The sequence below is a fragment of the Narcine bancroftii genome, chromosome 6, assembly GCF_036971445.1.
Source record: "Narcine bancroftii isolate sNarBan1 chromosome 6, sNarBan1.hap1, whole genome shotgun sequence".
Taxonomy (NCBI): domain Eukaryota; kingdom Metazoa; phylum Chordata; class Chondrichthyes; order Torpediniformes; family Narcinidae; genus Narcine; species Narcine bancroftii.
In genome coordinates, this window is record NC_091474.1 from 14,963,858 (window position 1) to 14,989,618 (window position 25,761).

General features: G+C 43.4%; 1 protein-coding gene across 4 annotated transcripts; it reads right to left on the minus strand.

Annotated features, from left to right (window-relative positions):
* Window positions 1-1,831: 1,831 nt before the first annotated feature.
* Window positions 1,832-23,815, minus strand: LOC138735742 (homeobox protein TGIF2-like). Of its 4 annotated transcripts, none has more exons than XM_069884091.1 (3): window positions 23,727-23,815; window positions 22,276-22,517; window positions 1,832-3,937 (listed from the first exon to the last, which is right to left on the minus strand). In XM_069884091.1, the coding sequence occupies exons 2-3, from the start codon at window positions 22,477-22,479 to the stop codon at window positions 3,413-3,415; spliced, it is 729 nt and encodes a 242-aa protein (XP_069740192.1). In that variant the 5' UTR covers window positions 22,480-22,517; window positions 23,727-23,815; the 3' UTR covers window positions 1,832-3,412. The 4 variants fall into 4 exon arrangements, with proteins under 4 accessions (XP_069740192.1, XP_069740191.1, XP_069740193.1 ...); XM_069884090.1 differs by having other exon boundaries at window positions 23,466-23,815; XM_069884092.1 differs by lacking the exon at window positions 23,727-23,815 and adding an exon at window positions 22,969-23,283.
* Between the last annotated feature and the right edge of the window lie 1,946 nt (window positions 23,816-25,761).

A 25,761-nucleotide genomic window follows, 5' to 3' on the forward strand; every position in this document is an offset into this window, starting at 1 on the left:
CTTGAGCCTACCGACACACTGTCTCTTGCTCCATCAAGTGTACGCATTAGCTAAGTGACAGCTGCAGCAGGAATCCAGATAATCATATTTCAGCTGCTGGAATGGTGGGAGGAGGAGAGAAAGATTATGATAAAACACTTCTATAATCACATTATAATAAAAGCCTGATGTGCAAAAGACTGAAACGTGAAATGCTTGTGATTTACAATAGTCTTGGGTTCACTTTTGTTACCTCCTTCCCTGTCACTAACCACTGGCTCATTCCTTTGAATTTTTTTTAAAATTTATTGCTTAATAGGACTCCAAAAGCACCGGAATCACAAGATAAAGGAGCAGAAGTTGGCCCATTGGTCTCTCAAGTCTGCTCCGCCATTCCAATCACGAGCTGATCCATCTTCCCACTCAACCCCACTCCATGGCTTTCTCTCTGTAACCCTTGATGCCCTGGTTGATTAAATACCTGTCAATTTCTGCAGTAAATACACCCAACAACCTCACTTCCACAGCCACCTGTGGCAAAGTTCCAGATTCACGACCCTCTGATTAAAGAAAATTTTCTGTCTGTTTTAAATTGATGCCCTTTTATCCTGAATCTTGTCCTTGAATCCCCTACTATGGGAAACATCTTTGTCACATCTACTCTGTCCAGGCCTTTCTGCATTCAAAATGCCTCTGAGGTTTCCCTCTCATCCTGTGCAAATCGAGTCCATTCCAGAAGCCGTCAATCATCCCTCGTAAACTAACCCTTTTTTCCCTGGTATCATTTTAGTAAATCTTCTCTGAACCCTCTCCAATGCCTTTTCTCAAATAAGGTGCACAAAACTGTGCAGTGCTCCAAATGTGGTACTTCAATGTTTCAATTTTTGGCTTTAATAATTGAGATCGAGTGTTTTGTTTTTCTACTCAGTGCTGCAGTGTTATAACAGAGCTTTGTTATAATTCACATCTTATTTGACCAAGTTGACATAGACATAAAATATGAGCAAGAAAAATTTGCCTAAAATATGTCATCACCTTAAATTCTGCAGTACTCTAGTTAAATATTGGTGATAAATTATGTAAGTATTCCCCAATAATGGCATGTTTCCAAAAGAATTGCGCCCAATAATCATCTGCTCTGTTGACCCCTTTTTTGATCAGTGTCCTCAAAGATTTTTTAATGCTTTAAAAGTGTGAGTAAGATGGATTTTCTGAAATCATGTCTTCTGTAAAATTTCAGTTCACAATAGCAGGAATAAATTTTCCATTGCTATTTTGTGGATATTTTAGTTGCTGGATTTCTATGAAGTGGAAAGGTTGTCATACTGAATCTACTTGAACAGCAGAACAAAAATCTCAAATTTTCCCTCACTGCACAACATGTATACAAGAAAAACATTTTTCACTTTTTGCTGATGGTTGCTGTAGAATTGGGAAATATTACTGCTTTTTTTATACTGTTGCCATCACTGGTATTGTCTGTTCTTAATGGGAGTAGCTGAGAAGGTAGGCTGTAGATCCACTCTCCTGACTCACTGAAGCTAATTGCCAAGAAGAACCCATTCTAAAATGGGTCATTTTGATCATGTAGCTTCCAGCATGAATTTGGAAAGTCTGCCATTCTTGTGCCAGAAATCTTATTGTGTGTGTTTAGTGATCGGTGGGGAAGAAGCATTAAAGGGACACCTCAAAAGTTTTTTTTTTAAATGCTATGGAGCGCCACCCATTCACTAAACAGGTCTGGTGGCAGCAGCTCGAATTCCGCATCTCATAAATCTGTGTTTGTAGTTCAAGAAATTACAGAGCATGTTAAAATATGAAGTTTTTCACCAATGATTACAAAGCACAATGGTCAAATGTCAAATCTTTATTAGAGTGGTATTTAAAAAAAATTCACAGATGTGATCAATGTTCCTGTAAGACAAAGAATGGAGTGAAAGAACTCCTTTAAATATTGCACAGATTGAAAGTGAAAACTAGACAAGTTGGGTGGTCCCTTCAAATAACAAAAACACACCACCATCATAAGGCACATTTGCATTATCTCACCTTATCTACATGGTCTGCAAAGCCTCTTTTTTTGCATTAACACTGAACAAAATTTTTCCAAAGTTTCTGACACAAATAGCATTTATGTAAAGCTACTTTGTAAAACCACAGTCTATACAGTTTAGGCCTGTATATAATTTACAGGGGAGGACTGGTGTATGAAGCAAAGATTTGCAGCAAAAGGCTTTTCCATGCAGTTTGTTTGTGAAAAAAAAATTCCAAATTTATTATGAACCACTGCCACACACTGGAGACTTGTAGTATTTTGGTCTGTAAGGGTCATAGTTGAGTGACTTGGATATTAAAATCACTAGTTTTTTTATAATATAAGACTTTTTCACAATACAATTTATTTTGTAACTATGGTGTGTGACATTTTAGAATCTGAAAAATTAATTTATTTGAATCCCAGACTACAATGTAGATGATTTTTGGACAATTGTTATAAAGAGTCTCACATCACCTTTAACAATGGACTACATAAAGAAAAAAAAATCAAAAGATAACTACATTCACAAAGAACTAACAAAGAAATGTTTACTTTAACAGTTCTGTATTCAAAAGTTACAAATGAATATCTCAGAGCTAATGTCACATTGCTATATTATCATCTAAGCAGTAATTTAAAGGAAGTTGTAATTTCAATCTTACAATTTTCCTCTAACAGAACCACAATTTAAAGTTACAATTTCTGAGCTCAGTAGTAAAGATCCATTATATACAAATGAAAAAATATTCTACTGGTGTCTTAATGATTCAGACACGTTGTGCACGTGTGGAGGATTTAATTACGTGCCACAGAATTTCCAGTCCTTGTGATCCACTTAACAGTGGGTCAGCTCAGTGCTGCCCCTTTCGTTCTATACTCACTACATCTGCATTAATGACCGCTGTGTTCTGAGGGGGGGGAAGCTTTATCCCAAATCTTAAAACCTGAACAGTGACCACATTGGTCAACCAATGCGAAACATCTAAGATTTGGGTAAACTGCTGTTCCTTGAAGTACAACTACAGCTCGTTTATATCTGCAGTCAAAGATACAGAATACTAATAATGCTTTACTATGTTGAAATCCCAGAATCTACAGGCTGCAGAGTGCAAAGCTACAAAGGAGGCTCTGAGAATACTAATGGAAATAATTATTGCAACCCTTCAATTCCGGGGGTCTACAATCAACCGTTCACCCATGAGAAATTTAATTCAATTGGGCAGATTTTAAGCTCTCCAATCAGGAGAAATGCATTCTAATAGTTATTTGTCCAAAATGGATTTTACAACCATTAAGCAACACATCAATGCCCATCCACAGACTAGAACCAATTGCCTTGATTTCTCCGATATCTACATTTCTACTCCCATTTACCAATGTTCTCTGCCTATGTGTTTAAGATGACACCTTGATATTCTGTTTCTGAGATTCCAGTTCAGCAGCTTGCTGCAGTGCTACATCCACCAGCAACTGAAATCCACTGAAGTCCTGGTGGAGCTCTGGTGGAGTGGGTGGAGGTGTGTTGAACAGTCCATTGTTTGGACTTGTCGAACCTGTGCACATCAAGGCGGTGGGGTTATCAGTGTTGAACAGAGGTTGAACTAACTTTTGGTCGGTTAGTTTTGAGGTTTTCTTACTGTTGTTTCCAGAGTCTGGGCAGAAGAGTAAAGGCATGTCCTTGACCATCGAGGTTGTTGCGTGACAAATGACAGAAGGCCTAACGGAGGCAGTAGGTAAGAGAGTGGAGGTGGCGGCTGCACCAGAATTCTCCAGTAGGTTTGGTCCACCTGCTCTTCGTGACGGCGTCAGCTCAGAGGACTTGCTCTTCCGAGAAATGGTGAATTGATGGGGGTCTTTGCCATCTTTCAGTAGCATATCGGGCAAAAGTCTCCTCCTTGCGTTGATGAACCAGTTGGAAACCTTGTGTTTGAAAGCAAAGACAAAGTTAATTAGCGTACTGTTTACTGCTGTGATTTTTTTTTAAAAATACAAATGCAAAACTTAATAACAAAAAGAAATCTACTGGAAGAACTCAGCGGGTCGACCAGCATCAGTGGAAGAAAAAGAATGGTCTTTGTTTCGGGTCTGAACCCTTCATCGAGAGTTCCTCCACGCAGATCGATTTTTATTTTGCTCAAGATTCCAGCATCTGCAGTCTCTTGGGGGTTTCCTGCAACTTTAGATTTGTCATGTGGAAATGTCAGATAATCCTCTGTCACCGAATCTAGCAGGACAATGCTCAGGATTTATTTTCACAAAAATATCGTCTGAACAGTCAGAAACATACACTTTTCTGCCCCAGCGCTTCCGATTCAAAAGCTTCACTTACTGCTTTGCAGCTTTTTGGTTTCATGACAGAAGACCCAGTGAGATTCAAAAAATACAAATTTGGAGAAACTCAGCAGGTCAAACAGCAAAGAAAGTGATACAGAACCAACGTTTCAGGCTTGAGCCCTTCGGCAAGGTATGGATAAAATATAGGCAGGTGTCTACCTACTGTATTCAAGTTACAACTGAATATCTCAGAGCTGATGTCACATTGCGATATCATAATCTAAGCAGTAATTTAAAGTTGTAACTTTAATCATAATTCTCCTCTAATGAAAACACAATCTAAAGTTACGATTTCTGAGCTCAGTAGTAAATGCATTAATATGCAAATGAAAAATTAAATCCACTGGCGCCTTTAGGTGGCACAGTTGGCAATGCTGTTACAGCACCAGCGACTGGAACCAGGGTTACATTCTCCCCCTGTCTGCGTGGTTTTTCGCTGGGGGCTCTGGTTTCTTCCCTCAGTTTAAAACGTTCTGGGGGTTGTAGGTTAGACGGGTGTAAATTGGGCAGCCCAGGCTCGTGGGCCAAAAGGGCCTGTTTCTGTGCTGTATGACTACATTTTAATGATGCAGACACATTGCGCACGAACTGAAAATATTCAAGTGCCTGCCAACATTTGCCTCAAGCCTGAAATGTTGGCTATATATCTTTATCTTTGATATAAAAAGTATAGTGTATGACCTGCTGGGTTTCTCCAGCTTTGCTTTTACTTCAGTCACAATGTCTGCAGACTTTCACGTTTTACTCCATTGAGTTTCTAATTGCTTGCTGTGCATAGATCCGCTGTATTCAAGTTCAAGGGAGTGCAGTTTTAAAAATCCTGATACAGTATTGCACGCTAAAACGTTAACCAGCCTTTTATCTTCTACAGTTGTTGCCGGATTAGGGTACTGCGAGTCCTGTAGCATTTATTTTAAAGGGGCCCTAAATTGTGCCAGTTAGCGCATGAACGGTGAGGGGCAAGTGTAACTGCAGCGTCCCTCCCCCACCCGAGAGTTTCTGATGCTGAACCCACATGTCAGTTTTAGCAAGTTTCAAATAGTCTTGATTATACTTAACAAAATGATGCTAACTTTCTCAGATCACTGTTGATTACCAGTGGCGTAGAGGAACTACTGACATGGTCTTTGCCCTCAGACAGCTCCAAGAAAAGTGCAGAGAACAAAACAAAGGACTCTACATCACCTTTGTTGACCTCACCAAAGCCTTCGACACCGTGAGCAGGAAAGGGCTTTGGCAAATACTAGAGCGCATTGGATGCCCCCCAAAGTTCCTCAACATGGTTATCCAACTGCACGAAAACCAACAAGGTCGGGTCAGATACAGCAAAGAGCTCTCTGAACCCTTCTCCATTAACAATGGCGTGAAGCAAGGCTGTGTTCTCGCACCAACCCTCTTATCAATCTTCTTCAGCATGATACTGCACCAAGCCATGAAAGACCTCAACAATGAAGACGCTGTTTACATCCAGTACCGCACGGATAGCAGTCTCTTCAATCTGAGGCGCCTGCAAGCTCACACCAAGACACAAGAGAAACTTGTCCGTGAACTACTCTTTGCAGACGATGCCGCTTTAGTTGCCCATTCAGAGCCAGCTCTTCAGCGCTTGACGTCCTGTTTTGCGGAAACTGCCAAAATGTTTGGCCTGGAAGTCAGCCTGAAGAAAACGGAGGTCCTCCATCAGCCAGCTCCCCACCATGACTACCAGCCCCCCCACATCTCCATCGGGCACACAAAACTCAAAACGGTCAACCAGTTTACCTATCTCGGCTGCACCATTTCATCAGATGCAAGGATCGACAACGAGATAGACAACAGACACGCCAAGGCAAATAGTGCCTTTTGAAGACTACAGAAAAGAGTCTGGAAAAACAACCAACTGAAAAACCTCACAAAGATAAGCGTATACAGAGCCGTTGTCATACCCACACTCCTGTTCGGCTCTGAATCATGGGTCCTCTACCGGCATCACCTACGGCTCCTAGAACGCTTCCACCAGCGTTGTCTCCGCTCCATCCTCAACATTCATTGGAGCGCCTTCATCTCTAACATCGAAGTACTCGAGATGGCAGAGGCCGACAGCATAGAGTCCACGCTGCTGAAGATCCAGCTGCGCTGGGTGTGTCACGTCTCCAGAATGGAGGACCATCACCTTCCCAAGATCGTGTTATATGGTGAGCTCTCCACTGGCCCCCGTGACAGAGGTGCACCAAAGCAGAGGTACAAGGACTGCCTAAAGAAATCTCTTGGTGCCTGCCACATTGACCACTGCCAGTGGGCTGATATCGCCTCAACCATGCATCTTGGCGCCTCACAGTTCGGCGGGCAGCAACCTCCTTTGAAGAAGACCGCAGAGCCCACCTCACTGACAAAAGGCAAAGGAGGAAAAACCCAACACCAACCAACCAATTTTCCACTGCAACCGTGTCTGCCTGTCCCCCATCGGACTTGTCAGCCACAAACGAGCCTGCAGCTGACGTGGACATTTACCCCCTCCGTAAATCTTTGTCCGCGAAGCCAAGCCAAAGAAGATCTAGGGGACACCACACCTAAACCAAGTGTTAAAATTGCACCCCCACACCCAATTAAAACATAGACATTGTTAAAACTTATGGCAGCGGCTGCCTCAGTGGCCATTTTTGTTACCCATAATTCCCCCATGCATTTGGAACCGCTCTGCATTTCCCTGGCGCTGGCAGAGCGGTTCCAGCTGCGTGGGGGATTATGGGTAACGAAGATGGCCATCGCTCCCGCATTGAACAGTCGCCATCAGCTGCCGAGGCGGCCCAATCAGATGTCGGAGTAGTGCTGTATCAGGGTTGTTAACACAGGCTGTGGATGTGTTGTACTGCCAAGCTGGTGCAGGCTGCACAAATTTAGCCAATTATCACCTTTAATCGAGGTTATTAACACAGATGATCATTTGTGGTATTGCATAGCTGCTACACAAAGAACAAAAATGTCTCTCACAATCCATAGTACTTAAACGCGGGGTCCATAACATATGCTGCTTTTCCTACTATGTTAATCCAGCCCTGGCTGGATCCACCGAGTTCTTCCAACAGTCATTTTCTTTGCCCCAGAATCAGTTGCCTCATTTGTCCCCTTTAGATCAATAGGATTCTCTGCATCCCTCCCATGCCCTTCTGATTTGTATTCTCTGCTGGTTCACTGTGGCGAGTGCAGCACTCCTTATTAGTTGTCACAGCTTTATTTGCTGATGGAGTTGATCAGAACAACTCTGTGTCAGCATGTTTTACGTAGGATTACTGAGATTAAAAATCTCCATTCACAATGGAGTTGGAAGGTTTAAGGATGCAGATATTTTGAAGCATTTTTTTTCTTTGAAACTTTACCTTCAATTTTGATCTGGGAAAGCCCACATCTTTCCTGCCGAATCCTTCTGTTTGCTGTAACCTAGACAAAGCCCTTGTAAACAGGCAGTGATGTGAAAGCAGTTTGCCTCTCCCAGACCACGTGAGTGCATACTACACACTGATCAGGTTTGTGTAACTTGAAACCAGTGCTGAAGGAATTGCCATTATGGCCCTTAAAATGCGGACTTAGCAACTTAATGTGTTACACAAAGCCTACTCAGTTGTTGGGGTGGGGGGGAGGGGGGTGGGGAGAAGAGGGTGGCAAAGACTGGAGTAGGCAGATGCAAGAAATCTCTGGCACAATTAGAGAAGGAAAGATAAGGTCACAACTGACTGAAAGACCAGGGTCTAAATATTGCAGGCAGGCAACACACAGCTCAGAACTACAGACTTGTGGTCACGCAGTTCAAGGACGTGGCCTCGCACAATTTGCAGTTTCAAAATAATTTACCAAAAGGAATCCTTCCTGCTGCTCGATTTCCCCCCTCCCCCGGAAAGTGACCAGTGTCACTAATCTTTTGAAAGGATTTTGCTTGAATATTCACCAGTCTTTCACCATTTTGTAATGTCCAACCCCATTGCTATGACTGCTGTAGGTCTGAGCATTTAATGTTGAAAATACAAACAAAGCACATTGCACATGTTAGAAGAAATTACACTTGAAACTTGGAAGCCATGGTGAATTTTTTTTAAAACACTAAGTTTCCCAATATCAGAAAGGCTTGAAACCAGACGGTTTTCGGTTATTGGGGTTTTTTTTGGGTTATGGGAACAAAGGCTCAGTAGGATCAGAATACTCGTGTCAGTGGTTAAACAACACCAGCAGGCTTTTTGAGCATGAAATAATGTTTAATACATATCAAAACATAACTCAATCTCTGATTACAAAATGCCTCCCCCTTTTCACTGACATATCATAGTGTTAACCTACAGACCTTTTTTGCCATTTGCAATGATATCTTTGTACAAATACACGAGAGCTCTGCTGCTATCAAAATAGGGGCAACAGCGTCAGAGCCCAACATGGTCAAGTCACAAGTTGAAGTACCACCTGACATGACGTCAGCGCCGCAAAAAATGTTTGGTTACTGGATCATTTTGGTTAACGGCATTTCTGAGGAGGGGAAATTTACTGTAATACACACACTTGGGACTGGAAGAAGGTGGGGGAGGGGGGCAATACTGACTTCTTGGGATCCATTGATGTTGTTCCCTTTCATTTAGTTTCTAAGGACCATTTTCTAGTACTTGTAAAAACACCAACTCAGCTGGTCAAACAGTGTCCTTGATAAAGCAAAGATAAAAATCCATTACCAACATTTCAGGCTTGAGCCCTTCAAGGTACCTTTGCTATAAAGAAGGACACTGTTTGACCAGCTGAGTTTCTCTAGCATTGTGTTTTTACTTCGACCATTGTCACAGCAGACTTTCACGTTTTACTTTTTAAACCCCCACCCCTCCAGTACTGCTGAACCAGTTTTCCACAGCAGACTCTGGTCCCCAAGGCTGTGGGACAACCAAAAAAATTGATTTAACAGCAGAAGCAGTGGAAATCAACTCTTGGAACCCAACTGAAATGTAAAAGTAAATTTAGCGGGGGCTTTTTTTGTTGACTGAACTCATGTGATGGTTGTCAATCAAAAAGGAAAATCCAGCCCCAAAAAATCCACCTCTTTGATGAAACTCTGCAAGGGGAAAAAAACTTTCTTGCAACATCTTGCTCCAGGCATTTTGTCAGTTATTTATCCATCCATGTCTACACATTGAGCATGCTTAGATTTAAATGCATCAAATGGAAAGGCTAAAGAAACTTTTATTGTCCACTCACAATCATAGCTACTTTAGAAATAAAGTCTACTATAATGAATAGTCATGCAGCTTTGAAATTTAGCCATCAAACAGACTGCTATTTGAATGTTTTTTTTCCACACATTCTCTTCAAGAAGTTGTTGGAGGGTGTTCCCCTCACTTTCATCTCCAGAAGACATAATTAGCAGATATTCATTTCGGCAGAGATGGAATTAGAGGGAAATTTAACACCACATCTGTGTTTGGTAGGCCTTGGCGTTTGAAGACAGTACTTTCTCTGTTGAAAAAGCAGTGTTTATACTCTGGGACAGACTCACCAATAAAAGAGAACAAAAAAAAAATCCAAGGTTTCAATAGAAATGAAGTCACTCCACTTCCCCTCCCCCACACAGCCCTGATGTCCTGTACTTAAAGTGTTCTTTGTGAAGAAGAAAGCTTATTGATCAGATGGTTGTGTCAGAGGATCTGTTCCTTTGCATTTGATTACATCAGGCATTCTCAGGGCAGGTCCAGCAGTTGTGAATAGACAAATATTCTTCCTTTTCCCACTCAACACGTCAATTGCATTCCAACAATCTACATACATGAAGTGTTCGGTGTCGTAAGACATCGAAGTCCTTTGAGAAGTTTGCACATGAACTGACACCCAGCCAAAAGGGAGGGTGAGAAATGTTGATGGGTGAAAGAGGCTGATTTAAGGGGTGTCAAAACAAAATGGCAGAAGTTGGAATAAAAGTGAAAGAAGGAAATTCCAGCCCTGGTTCAGGAAAGCTACGGCTTCTCTTTCAATCGTTGGTGTACGAAGGATCGGCGTTTTGTTTCTCTCTTCCATTGCTTGTAATGCTGCAATCTTTCCAAGTGCGAGACGGTTATGTTCCGAGTCACCGCCCGTTAGAAAACAAATTAAGATTCACTCCACACTCTGCAATCAACTGAAGTGGCTAAGTTTCATCCCATCTGTCTGTAAACAGACATGAAACCAGAGGCAGGAAAGTATTGCTTAACTCATTCAACCAATTACTCTCACTTTAACCAGACTTACTAAATTAAAGTTTGATAGGGAGAAATCAGATTTTTAAAAAATTATTAGATTGCAAGCCAGACACACTATGGTCAAGTCTTAGTATTTGTTAAAAAAAAAATAAACCGCCTGCTCAACTCTGGCTTGACTTGACTGAGAAAGAGAATACATACGGGGGACAATCCCCACAAGCACACGCCAACGAGTTTCCACAGCCACCAAAACGGAAGGATAAGACCATTGTGGATGGCATGGGAGGGCCTGATACCGTGCTGTATGACTAAATTCAAAGACAAACTTGGGAAGGTCGAAAGACAGGTGTGTTTTGTAATTTTTGTAAATTGGAACCTGGCAACCTTTTGTATTTGCAAACACAAAGCAGATCCATTGAGGCCCACTGTTCCCTCCAAGCTCTGTGCACGCTCACTCACGTTCTGCAGCCAGTGTGCAAAGGAAATTAATGTGCGCGCACAAGGTAAGTTACCTAAAATGTAGTAATTAATAGTTATAGAAAATAATCTCTTGGCTATCATACTTGGATTATATTAAAACATGCCAATATAGTTTAGCCATGAGAGGGAGGCTGTGCCTAAATGATCTTGAAACAATTTTGAAGTTTACGTTTGCACAAGCATTCAGTGCGCACATACTTTTGACGCAGGGGAAAACAAAAATTGCACAAGTGTTTTTGCGCCCACTGACGACTAAAAGTTAGAGGGAACATTGTTCAGGATTGGCATAGCAGAAAGTGCCAAACTTGTTCCTCTCCTCCACGCAGGACATCACGATTCCCACCTCCTTCCACAAGATCAGTCTTGAGACTCCCTGGTCCGCACTTCCCACTGTAATAGCAGAGAGTGCATTAATTATCTGCCCAGCCCCATCCCACTCTTTCACGCCCCCTCCCCAACTTCTCACGTCCAATCAGGCCACTGAGACGGACCCTGCAGGTGAATCTACTGAATTCTGTGTACCCAGTGTGACCTCTTCTACATCAGAGAGACCAAATGTTTGTCAAGCACCTATACTCTGTGGGTCAAAGCTTGAACTTCCTGTGGCCAACCATTTAATTCCTTTCCCACACTGATATCCCCATCTTGTGCATAGTCAAGGAGAGGCTAAATGTTAACGCGAAGAACAACACATCAAATTCTCCATGGACAGCCTTAAAGCTTGTAGCATGAACATAAAATTTTCTAGCTTTAGGTAACCCCCATATCCTCCTCATTACCTTTGCTGTTCTCCATTTTCTCTCTAATTCACCCCATCCCCGCAATAGTCTCTGCTCTATTTCTGTCTCCACCTCCTGACCAATACCCTTTCACCATAGCCCCTCCCCAGCTTCTTTCCTCATTCATATACACAATATCACCTCCTTTAATCTCTGAAAGGGGCCCTGACCCGAAGTCTGCCTGACCTTTCGACTTCCTCCAGCTGTTCCTTGTTCGCTCATAAAACAGGAGATGCCGAAATACTCAGCCAGTGAAGAATGGGGTGGGGGGGGGGGGGGGTAGAATGTTTGTTGATTTAAATTTAAACATTCAAAAGGGAATTGGAGAAATGCTTGGAGGGGGAAAATATGTTGTGCTGAGGTAGGAGCAAGGCATTGGGATTAACTGGGTAGTTAATGCATTGTTAGGGGGACACTAATACCCCCCGAGCGTAAAGCCCTATAAAAGGCAGTGGGCAAAACCCAGTATATTACAGGCAAAACCCTCCCCACCATAGAGAACATCTACAGGGACTGCTGCCGTCGGAGAGCAGCAGCGTTCTCAAGGATCCACACAACCAAACACACGCTCTGCTCTCACTGTTACCTAACATCAAGAAAGGTGCCACCAGGACCTGCACCACCAGGTTCACCCCTCCACCATCTGACTCCCCAAGAACAAACTCAATCAGGGACTCCTACTTTTATATTTTATTGATTTTTTTTTCTCTCTGTATTGTACAATTTACTTACATTTCTTTATTTGTTGTCATGTACATTGAGTACTATTTTTTTTGACACTACTAGTAACACTGCACTTCAGGAATAGATCATGTGATCCTTCTGTGCTCCTATAGCACGCAACCTGATTTGCCCTTGTGTTGACAAAGGACTGTGCCCGAAATGCAAACTGTCTCTCTGAGGAGTGATTGCAGTGTTTTCTATTTTTGTTTCTAACTCCCAGATCTTTACTCCCATCACCGCACACTCCCTTCAGCCGCCTGATTTCTACAACCAACAGTCTTGTCATATTTTCCCCAAAACACTCTGGCTTTCAACGAAGATGCAACTTTTAAAATAGCAGTCTTTTGCTAAGCTCGTCACTGTCAGACCTCCGCACGAGGCCTGCTGCTGGCAGCAAGACCAGGGAGATCAAGCTGGGGCTGCGTTCAGCTTGGGAAGAGTGCTTACAAAAGCAGTTCCACACAACCACCAGCTTGTGGCAAGCTTTTTTGCCACCCACGCTAATGTGGTGTGCCCCCCCCACCCCCCGTGTAAAAGCAGATTTAAACATTTGTCTCTGGGCTGCAGGCTTATCTGCAAAAATAGATCTGCAAGAGCTCACCCATTCGCCAAAACACAATTGTCAAGTTACCAAAAAAAAGCTTTGAAACAAGCTAGTTGCAGAAATAAACTATTTGCAGGACTGACCAACTGCTCTCCCACTATTATGTGGATCTGAGCCAGAAAGTTGCTTCATCCTACTGTTTCTGACTCTCTCTCTGAACCCATTTCCAGCCTGTGCTGCTCCATTTTCATGTGAAATTGCTAGTTGTTTAAAAAAACAGTGGTGGGAAGTCTGTGCAGTACTGGTGGATGGAGATGGGAGGCATGCAAACTAGGAATTACTTCAGATTTGTTTGCAGCACCTTTGTCTCCAGCTAGTTTGGAGAATTTGATAAATGCAACAAAATCATAATTAAAAATGTACAAAAACATATCAAGCAGGTGAATGAATACACGAGCAAGTATGCGTGTCATGGGGGGGGGGTGTTGATACTTTTAGATTTTTAGGTTAAATGCAGAAACAGGGACTTCAACAACAGCACTGACAGGGAATTTACAAATGGGTAATACTAAATAAAGTGTCAATGCTGTGCTTCTGGATTCCTGCCAAACTGATTACAGTGCAGGACCCAGACTGTCAAAAGGCAATCTCAGCAACTTGTCTGCACTCCTGTTCAGTGGGTTCCAAGGTCACTAATGAGGCAACGTCACATTTTAAAATGTTCAATCTGATTTTCAAATCGCTTCATAACCCAGTGCCTCCAGAACTCTAATGTAGCTCGGCCCAAGCACCAGCACACGAGTGACTGGTTATATAGCACTCTTTTGCCATTGTCTGGTTTCATTGGAATTGACTTTTGATGGCCAGAATGCAGCCAACACCATATCGTGAACCACATCCCTTCCTAAAGACCCCACCCCACCCCTTTTAATCTTATGATTTTCTGGGAATTAAATTGTGTGTATGTGTGGATGCAAAATGGCATCCGCCTGTGGCGACTTGTTGCAAGATGCCTGGATAGCACACTTAACTATGTTTTGCACTATATCTCGGAGCACATGACAATAAACAATTCACGACAGTCAGAGAGGATTGCACTATATCTCGGAGCACATGACAATAAACAATTCACGACAGTCAAGAGAGGTAGGTAGTTACATATTTGCCCACAGAATGGATCACACAAGTCTGCAGACGCTGTGATTGTAGTAAACACTTATAGAAATGCTGGAGGAACTCGGCTGGTGTCTCAGCATCCACAGGAGTTAAAGTATTATCAATGTTTTGGGCCTGAGCCCTTCTTCAAGGAAGAAGCAAAGAACAGGAGAGCATCAGAATAAAGACTGAAGACTGGTTTGGCTGGGTGAGATGGGGGGGGGGGGGGGGGGGGGGGGGGGTGGGGGGTGGGAGGATTAATTGGATAGGATAAGAGGAGTTAATTTTGATCTATGGAAAGAGAGATAATGACAGAGAGGAAAAAAGGTGACCGGGGTGGGGTTAAATGGAAACCGAAAAAGTTGATGTTAATGCCATCTGGTTGGATTGTGCCCAGATGGAAGATGAGGTATTGTTCCATGTTCTCCCGTTGTGACTCAAAATGTCAAATTCTGTCCTGGTAATGCTCCTGTGAAGTGGTTCAGAATATTTGGCTAAATTAATGGTGGCCATTTGTGTTGTTGAGAACTGGAGAAACTAACTGTTTCACCAAGTTAGAACAGATCACAAAATTTCATACATGTACAAAGCCCTGCTACAATTATGCAAAACTCCCACAAATTTTGTGATACGTTCACGACAATAAATTCGGATTCTGTATTCTGGAGGACCCTGCCCTCAGAATCCATGTTAACTTGGAGGATATCTGTTCTATCCTTCCAGAAAATACTTCCCATGATGAGTGTTCAGAAACAAAATGAAGTACTTTTGTATCTTAAATGCTTCACGAACATGAATCAACTTCAGTTAGTAACAGCACGAATACTGCATTAGCTCGCGATTCGAGTGCTAGCTACCATTTGGTACACGCAGACGAGTTCAATCGACACACAATCCTAAATCATTGGAAGGTCTGTAATCACATCTTATCTGTTGGAATGGAGGGCTTGAACTGAGGGCCTGTACTTTGCTCTGTCTTTCAACGGCAATATATTAGGCACACATTTAATAAAAATCTGCCTGTGTGGCATTGACCAAAATCAAGCACATTTCAACAGAAATGAGGATCCCATGCATGGATTATGTTAGAATGAAACTGCTGGATAAACAGGATGTAAATTCATTTTCTGATGTCTACTTCCCAGCAGCCTACACTTTGCCTGAAATAATCTAACGCAGGAATGCAGAGGCATTACAGGCTCCAGTGTGAATGTGTGTGTGCACATAGCAGTACACGTCAAAAGAATCGACCCATCTGGACAACAGCACAGGCTCCCCACAGAGATCCTGCAATCGTATTTCTTATAATGACGGAGGTTCTTTGAAGTTCCTTTGAGTTGCAGCCCCGCTTTCCCTTGAACAAAACTGCTCTCTTATGTGATAGATGATCAAATCGTAGAGAAGAAACCGCAACCTTTCACCGATATAAACTTCCTCAAAACTAGCAATCCAGTGGTCGTCATTTTTAAACAAGTTGTGCAGGGTGTCGACAGTCGACTCATCACCTGCTGCTGACACTTTGAAACATTAATTTTTAAAAATTTAGACAGAGCACAGTAACAGGCCTTTCCGGCCCATGAGCCTGTGCTACTAAATTGCAGCCCGATTAACCTACGACCCCCGTTTTGAATTGTGGGAGGAAACTCCACGCAGACACAAGCAGAATGTACAAACTCCTTATAGGCTGCGCTAGATTCAAACCTGGGCCAGTGGCACGGTAAACACGTTGCGCTAACTGTGCTGCTTTTCATTTCAAGAGTCCATGGAGCCATTGCCTCAAATTCACTGCAGCCCAGGTTCAATCCTGACCTCTGGCACTGTTGGGGCAGAGTATGCATGTTCTTCCTGTGACTGGGTTTCTTCTGGGCGCTGTGGTTTCCTCCCGGATCCCAAAGACTTGTGGGCTTGGCCACAGTAAAATGTCCTGAGAGTCTACAGTATGGATCGAGCTGATGGGAATGTGGGGAATTGAACCCAAATAAGGTTGGCAAATAGGATGCTGCATGACCTGCTGAGTTTCTCCAGCATTGTGACTTTAATTCTGCATCTCCAGATTTCATGTTTTACTACATTGTGAGCTTGCTGACTTGAGTGCGCAGATGGTGAGCTAAACCGACCACTCTGGTCAACTTCATCACTGCCCCACAATTTCACATGCTCCCTGATACAAAACAGCTCACCAGAACCAAACCAATAATACACATTCAAAGATAAAACATTTTACTACATCAAACACCGTCACCCGCCCCTCTCCAAAATGTATTTCTTTGCATTTGTATTGAGAACATTTTAGAATGACCAGGCCTCTTTTTCCAGATTAAAGTTATACCTCACCCAAAACCTTCAAAGTAAAAAAAAACACCTTAAATCAAAATTCTTATTTAAATATGGTCCATAAATGCTGTTATAAAATCCAAGTGTAAATGGAGAAACCAGAACATTAAAAAAAACAGGTTCTGAGCCCTGCATTCAAATGCAAGATTTTCCAACAGACTGCATTGCATTGTTAAACCTAATATGACCATGCATTGGAAGCTCGGTATGGCACAGGCCACATATTAGCACTTCCCTTTGGGAACTAGTAATTACTCTCTCCTACACCCACCCCCCTCTCTTAAATTAACCTTTTTATGATCACTGGTCACTATTTACGTGGTTCTGATTTTTTACTTGTAATTTAAGTGGTCTCTGAGTATTGGAGAGTGTACAAACAATGAAGCCAAAACAAGTTGTAAATTATCACCACTGGAGTGGAGGATTGGGGGAAGGGATCATCATCACAAAGAGATAAGGTGGCTCAACAGCTCAGGAACAATGGACAGGAAGCATGTTTAGAAAATAAAAACCAATTTACATTGGCATTTTAAAAAAATAGGAACAAATCACTTCCAGTTTAACATTTTCTGTTAAGGCAGCTGTGAAACGGTTTACTTGGAGACATGGGCTAGAAAATACAGATACATTGATGTCATACCTTTCACTGCACCATTTGGAAATGTGTGCAATGGATTCCCACAAATACCAATGAACGCAATCACAGTGTCTGCAGACTTTATTGTTCCATTGCAAACTTGATGGGACACCGTGCTGTTGTCTGAATGGATCCCAGGGGTCATTTACATCCACTTGAGTTGGCAGATGGGAGGCTGTATTTAACAAAATGATTCCTCCATAACTCTGGCAAACTCAAAGTCCTCATCCTCACTGACACACTTCACTACGTCACCCTATTCTGGGAGAATAACAATGCCCGATTCCAATGTATCTACTCAGTCACCAGCAAGGTAGATATCTGCAGTTCCTCTGGAGCCCATAAAGATTTAATTCTTTGCCCTTCCCAACTTCTTGTCCAATTCCTCCTCAGTAACAGCATTAAAAAGTGGTGGATAGAAATTCTTCCTCAGAAATGGAAGATGGTATTAAGGTAGTCTGTCAGCCATGATCTTGATGAACAATAGAACAACAAAAGGTTTGGGTGACCCACCCCTGCTCTCATTTCCCATGTTCTTTGTTTAATGCACAAACTGTGCAATGTACTAATGTCCTCACATTAGTGTTCACGTCTGTTGCACCTTTCCACTTGTATCTCAGTCTTAAAATTTCTTGCTCTACATTTTCAAATTCATCCCCGCGCACTCTTTCACCTCCAAGATATCCAACCACCCACCAAGATCAGAGTACCTTCATTTCTGGTCATTTGAGAACATTCCCACCCAAGCAATTTGATATGTTTTTGTACAAAATGGTGGTATACAAATGAAACATTCTCTGATCTGAAAGATAACATCTTGATCAACTTCTAAAATAACACAAGTCCATGTCACTTTGCCAATACAAATTTATATTGTCTGATACACTAACAATATCCCTAAACATCTGATGACCCAGAGGGAATGAATTTCACACCATCCAATTGAATTCAGTTCACAGACCCATTCCCACACTGGTTCTCCATGTAGTCTGTTTTCCCCGGGCTCCCATCTGTTCTCTCCCAATCCTGGAAATCTACCACTTGTCCTCACGTGGGGCAATTTACAGCAACCAGTTCACCAACCAATCTGCATGTCTTTAGCTGCAGGAGAAAAGCAGGACCAAGGGAAACCACCAAGTCATCAGGAGACCGTATAAACACCGCTAAGACAGCCCCAGAAGCCAGGCTGGCTTGATGGAGGTACAAGCTGGTAATAACTGTGCTGGGTGTGCCAGTGATCATTTTGGTTAAATAATTATTACCTTAAATGAGAGCCATCAGCTGTCCTGCAACATGCCTCTGGATTTGTCAATAATATGCCTGAAGACTGACAGTCAAGGTGTAGTAGCTGTGTTTAAATCTTGCCTGTCCATTTTAATTTTGAACTTGATTTAGTGGCCCCCTAGCCCAAATACACCAATTAACCTACAAATCCTGTACGTTTTTGGAGGGTGGGAGGAAACTGGAGCACCTGAAGGAAGTCCATGCAGGTCACAGGGAGAATGTGGTTGGAATCTGGATTGCTGGCGCTGTAGTAGAGATGCACTAACTGCTATGCTAACTGGGCTGCCACTGTCCATGCACTGTGGACAAGCCAAATGGACGAGGGTGGTTTCTAACATTTAATCGCTGCTTATAAACCCACAGCTCATTCTGCTGATGAAGGATGAGATAATCAAGGTCAAAACATGGCAGCTATGCTTTTTTTTCCCCCCTCCTTATATCCGATGCTCATTAAGTCCAACGTCTGAAGTGGTTTCAGCCAAAAGTTATTTCCCCTAATATACTTTAACTGCTTGTCTGCACCAGTCACAAGAAGCATGAGTTGGCCATTTATTTCCTTGTCCCTGTTCCAACATTCAATGATGTCATGGCTGAGTTGTTACCTAACCCATATGTTTCAATTTCCCCAACATCTAATGATCTATCTTACTTCAAGAACTAATTTATTCCAAACTTTTTGTATAATGTCAACTTGGAAATCAGAAGAGAGCCTGAGAGTACAGCAATGGTACATGGAAATGAATAAATGTATTCCATTGGAAAAAAAATAACATATAATTTAAAAAATAAAGTCACATTATTTGAAGAAATTTGGGAACTGTACATAGAACATAACAGAGGGCTTGCCTCGGACCTCCACCCCCTAAAATGATAAAATAATAAGACAAAATGACTTGATCCAGTGTGCAAAAGTAGATGACACAATTTTCTTGTTTACTTTGATTGTGTGATAACATTGTTTCATGGTTTTATTGTATTGTATATGGTGAACGTTAAATGGACTTCGAGGGGGGAGGGAAGGTATGGGGGGGGAAAAGGGGGAGAAAATGCCACTGTGTATATTTAAGAGGGAAATGTTTGTATGTATTTTGATTGATATGGTTCACAGTGTGAAAAATTTTAAAAAAGAACTAATTTATTGCAAACTTTTGAGATTCAAATGCAATTATAGTGCAAGTAAATGAAAAATATGTTGGGGATTAACAATACAGACTTCTGGCAGGAGTAAAACACGAAAGTCTGCAGACACCGTGATTGAAATAAAAACACAATGATGGAGAAGCTCAGCAGGTCAAACAGTATTCTTTATATAAATAAAACTACATAACCAATGTTTTGAGCTTGAGCCCTTCATCGGGTTATGACAAAATGCAGACAGACATTTGCCAACATTTTGTCCATTCCTTGATGAAGGGCTCAAGCCCGAAACACTGGTTTTGTATCTTTATCTTTGTTACAGTTTGACCTGCTGAGTTTCTCCAGAATTGTGTTTTTACTTCCGACAGCATTATCTGTACAACTGGCAATATTACTAGAGGCTAATATACACTGTGGTTTAAAGGTCAAACTATAGCTTTTCAACGCTATAAAAGTCACAGTTTACTATTTTAAATCAAATTGGTACTTGATATTTACTGTGCATGCAGGTATCTATCTACAGACTTTGGTGAAGTATCCAATAAAAAGTTAGGTTTGGTGGAAATGGATCCCTTTGCAACCAGAACATGTGGTGAATAGACCCTGAAAGCAAAGGCTTTGCTCTTTATTAATGACCAGGAAATACTAGATATCCCAACCCAACATCTGCTGCTCACAACCCTCTTTCTTAGAGTCAGCTGTTCGATTGCTAGATTTGTATTTGGTCTGGTTCCTAGAATCTACTTCCACCAGGCAAACAACAAGAATTACATGCAAGTCCTTTTAAATGCTTCCACAGGAATAAACTTTTTTTTAAAAAAGTGAACAAAAGGAATACTGCTGAATCCACCCTTTAAGCTCCAACCTCACAATTAAATTAAATGTTAGGGTAATGCATGTTCAAGGCTCCCTCTCTCAGGGATGCACCAATGAAATTATCAGGCCACAAAATATTACATTTCCAAATGGGGTTTGAAAGCACCTTTTTATGTGTGCCTTAAAATTCAATTAGTTTTCCAGACAACTCAGACTTGGAGTAAACAACACCACTAACAGCTTTTCTTCTCGACTCCTCGAAGACAGACGGCTTTGCAGGCAACATTACAACCATTGACAGGAAATGGCTTTCGTAACAACGTTCCAGGCCAACACGGGCATGTCAACTGAGTTAATATTTTGACTGCTGCACAGTGACTGTCAGAGACATTGTGAGTGTGTGAGATTCTTGACTTTATCCCAAGCTTTCAAGTCGATTGGTTATGAACTGCCTTCAAAAATTCAGCTTGAATATCTATTTTACTGCTTTTGATTGCAATAAAACCTCCAATAAAAGCTTCAATCACAGCTCTCCATAAACTTTAAAGACATGAAAAAAAAACTGAGATTGATGGCAAGAAATTGCAGACGATGGCCATGCCACAGTCAACTTTGAAAGTAGGGTCCGACTGGTTCCACTTTTACTCAAGGCTGCACCGATGGGACACACCATGGGAGACGGGAAAACCCGAGGCAACGAGTCACCCAGAACAAGCCAAGAATGCGACAGCCGGGCGAACAGGCTGGGATACGCAGCGAGGCTCGTCCTGCTTGTGAAACTCCAGAAGGTGGAAAAATAACAGACAATGGCCCACAGAAAGTTCCCCATTCCTGCGGGCAATCAAGCAGGCTGCAGCTTGTGTTCCTCTCTCCCAAGCTGCCTCGACAGAAATATTTAACTGCCCCCCCCACCCCAACGAGCCAATATGTCCTTTGGAACACAGGATCAGACAGCAGGGCGTCGAACCTGCTGCCACTGAGCCCTTGACAGCCTGGATCCCTTTGCACTTTGTTTAAAATGTGCTCATTTACCCTGCTTGATGTTCACCACCTTTGTAAAGGAGTGGGTTTTCTTTTTAAAAATTGCACTGGTTCAAACATGAAAGTCTTCAGAGCTTGAAGATAACGCTGGAGAAACTCAGCAGGTCAAATAACCAACGCTCATCAAGGAATCCCCTTCACAGCTCTGTATTCAAGTTACAACTCTCTCAGAGCTACGAGATCATCATTTCAAGGAAGTTGTAATTTTAATATTCAACTTTCCTCTAACCAGGACCGCAATCAAGGGGAAAAAAGAAATGGTTGGGCGCCTGCCTACATTTTGCTCAGACCTTGATAAAGGGATCCACGTTGGCTGGGCATCTTGGCTCTCTAAACGACCACAGCTTGATCTGCTGAGTTTTCCCCAGTCCTTTTATTTCGCGCTATTGGGTGAATACATTGATGTTTCCTGCCTGAGATATGCATGAAATATCACCGCTAGTCTCAACACTTGGGCTTGTCCCCCCCCCCCCCCAGCCCCCACCAACCCCCCCCAACCCCCCCCCAGCCCCCCCCCCAGCCCCCACCACCCCCCCCCCCAGCCCCCACCACACCCCCCCCCCAGCTCCCCCCCCAGGTCTTTGTCTCTCCTTCATTCCTTGAAAACAAGTGTCTCCGCTGTTCCACGTCAGCCTTGACAGACAGTCTGTCCCTGGGATTCTGCGGGAGGTGTAGAGTTACATACAGGCTGTATGTAATGTCTCTCTCTTTACCCCCACCACCCCCATCTTCCTTCACCCCTCGTGTCTCCAGCACCCCCCAGGTCAATGGGTGGGGGAGGGGGGCGCTGAAGCAGAAACGGAGGGGGTGCCTACCTGCAGCACGGTGAGGTTCGCCTGGCCGGATAAGCTCAGCTTCTCCTGCTCCGATGGGTAGGCGTTGAGCCGGTGTTCGTACAGCCAGTCGCGCAGGATCTTCACCGACTCCTTGGAGAAAATCACGTGGCGCTTCCTCTTTTTGGAGCTGGCCATGTCCGAAGCCAAGCCGCCGTCATCCTCTCCCGTGTCGCTGTCTGACATGGCCAGGTCCCCCGCTCTCTTCTGCCCACCGGCGAAGGCTGCTCGCAGGCGGACACGGAGGCAAACAGCGTTAGTTACCAGGCGCAGAAACGACAACACAAAACCCTTTTGAAAAAGACTGGGTGGGTGGGAGCGGCTGGAATTTGCAAAGCAGTGAAGTGGAACAACCCCCCCCCCCACCACTCCGCACTGTTTATACAGAAAATACATTCACAGGCACAAAGAGGAAAACCTTGCCGATAAATCTCACCCAGAAATCCCGTTAAAACTCTCAAGAGAGAGAAAAGAAGGTAAAATGGAAAAATTAAAACCACACAATATAAAAAAAAAACTTAGGAAGAAACTTTGCCGCCATTAACATGCAGCTGAACACTGTCGCTTTTGTTGCAGTGAAACAGGAACTTGCCAGGGTATTCCCAGTTCAAAATCACCCCCATCTGTCAGATCAACACTCCCTGGAAGAAGTTCTGCAACTTAAAATAAACTCACCCTTGATGAAGGGGGGGGGGGGATCCTTTTTTTTGGAGGGGGGGGGGTTGCAATGAAGTGCGGGAAGATGGACAATTTAAAACCTCGTGTCCAGAAACTCACTCCATCGGTCTCCCCCTCCCCCTCTTCCCTTTGAGTTTTCAGGCGTCCTCACGCAGGATGAACTCGGCTGTGGGACGCGTGGTCTGGAACAACAAAGGGAGAGCGAGCACGCCGACTTTTAACGCTTTGCTCGCGGTGCCATGCTTTCCTCTTTCCTGCGAGCAAGGCATCTGGGGAGAGAAGCCGCATTCAGGGCCACTCTCTCTCCCACGAATGGGATTTTAACCCCCCCCCCCCCTCTGCAAGGAAATACTCTCAAATCAAAATAAAGCCATCATTCTCCACCAAAATCGCGCTGGCGGGAAAGAGAGAGAGAGAAAATACAATCCCAGAGCAGGCAGCTCTCGCCCTCCCTCCCATTGTTCTGACAGTGTCCCTCCACCAAGGTCACCTACCTTTCTTTGGAGCTTTCATCTCGTCCCACTTTTTGTTTGTAGTGTTACTGCCGCACGACCGAGTTGCAGCTTCATGTAAAAGTCCAAAGGTGGGCGGTGGTGGGGGGGGGGGGGAGAGACTGAGCACGTTTTGTGTGTTGTGTGTGCAGAGCTACTGGCCTTTTTCCCCTCCCACCCCCCCTCTCTCTCTCTCTCTCTCTCTCTCTCTCTCTCTCTAATACGAGGACAGCGTGGCGCAGTTCAACAAAGCTCTCTCTCTACCTGCTGCCTGACCCTGTTTGCAGGGCTGATGGGCGCCTCCACACCACTCCTGACAACTCTCTGACAGCTCACCCCGGAAACGACCTGCCACTGACGTCAACTGCAATCACAACTTGCTGTGGAACTGCAGCAACATGACACACACCGACGGCCCCCAGCTCTGTCATAACTTCCACGCAATCACAGCAGTCGCAACTGTTATTAAATAACATTTGACGTGCACGACATGCCGCAGCCTCTATATATACATTAAAAAAATCCGCTCCTCGTTGCTTTTATGCTGTGAGCTGTGCTTTCCAAAAATTGATCTAAATCTTGACAAGAGGGTGGCGAGATTGCTGCAGGACCCAGGGAACTGCTCACAGCAACCAGCAGAGATTCTCAATGATGATGGGATGAACTGCCCACCAGGACCGGGGTGTGCTGTCGGGTTGTGTGTCTCCTTTGTGTGACCCCGAGGGTCGTCTCCTCGGGTTGGACTTGTGCCATCGGAGGACAATCAGCTTTGGTATCAAATGCATTTTAAAGGAGGATGTTGAGTTAATATTTGCAGTGCAAGTGCACCGTCAAAGCAACCGAGTGGGCGATGAATACATTTCTGGAGGATTTCCAGAATCCGCTCGGTGCTCACACGTTTCCACCGGGGTTCTCTGCTCGCTGGTCTTGCAAGGGATGATACTGTCATTAAGACCTTGCGCCCTCTCCAGTATTCTTAGATCAGCAATATAGTGAAAAAAAGAATTAAAATATATAGCTGGGGGGGGGGAATCCACACCCTTCAAGTCCACCACGTACTATGCAAAAACAAAACCCCATTCACCAACCATCCCTGCCAGGAAGTATCGTGATCGAGGATGGAAAGGATCGTTAACGTTATATTATTTGTTTCTTTTTTTGAGCTTTCTCCGGGAAGATCATCTTTACCAATGCAGAGTTTGGTGATAAGGAGGACTGAAATTGCATCCTCATTGCCGGGGCATGTTCCCATGGGATTGCAGTGTATTTTACCATCAGGGTAGATTATCTTTCATCTGGACACCTTCAATTTAACATCAACTTTTCTAGTTTCCGTTAACCCCACCACCTTCCTCTTCCTCCTTCCCTCTATTTCTGTGTCTTTTCCCTCTGTCTTCTTTCAAGGAGCCCAAATCAGTTCTCACCTTTCCTCTCATCATGTCCAATTAATGTCTTTTGTCTGTTGGTCCCCTTCCAATCCTGTTAAAACCCTTTAATCTCTGGCCCTTAATTCAGATCTCTGTCTGCTTTTTTGCTTACACCTTGAAGGAGGCTCAGGCCCGAAACGTTGGTGATCTATCTTGACCTCCTCTGGATGTAGCTAGACCTGCATTTCAGTTTGTTTTTATCGGACATACTGTCTCCAGTTGGAGCATTAGGATGGATAGCCGGGGGAGATGAAAATGAATGGATTTCACTGTGCCTACACATGTTACACTCCAGTGCCTGGCTACCTAAACCCATTGCTGGTGGTGGTACCTTCAGCACCTCAGAATTCAATCCAGATTTGTCCTTCTCATTTGCTTTGAATTTTACTTGCTATCATTTCAGTTTAAACATTTAATAATTGCTGAAGTCCACAACCTTGTGATATTTTGTTATATCAAAGATGCTAGAAAATAGAAAACATGAATCATAGAATGCTACAGCACAGAAAACAGGCTATTCGGCCCTTCTAGTCTGTGCCAACCATTATTTCGCTAGTCCCACTGACCGGTTCCCACTCTAAAACCCTCCAGGCCTCTCCCATCCATGTATCGATCCAATCAATTTTTAAATCTCAAGGTTGTGTCCATATTCACCACATCAGATGGCAGCCTATTCCACACTCTCACCTCTCTCTGAGTGAAGAACTTTCTCCTAAAGTTCCCCCTAAACCTTTCCCCTTTCAGCTTAAAACCAAGACCTCTCGTATTTATCTCCCCCAATCTAAGTGGAAAAGGCCTACTCGCATCCACTCTGTCTAATCCTCTCATAATCTTGTAAACCTCCATCAATTCTCCCTTCTTTCTTCTTCACT

Coding starts and splice junctions, on each gene's coding strand:
- LOC138735742 (XM_069884090.1), bottom strand. Junction 3,938..22,275: donor CGAACCTCACCGTGCTGCAG/GTAGGCACCCCC, acceptor TTCAAACACAAG/GTTTCCAACTGGTTCATCAA.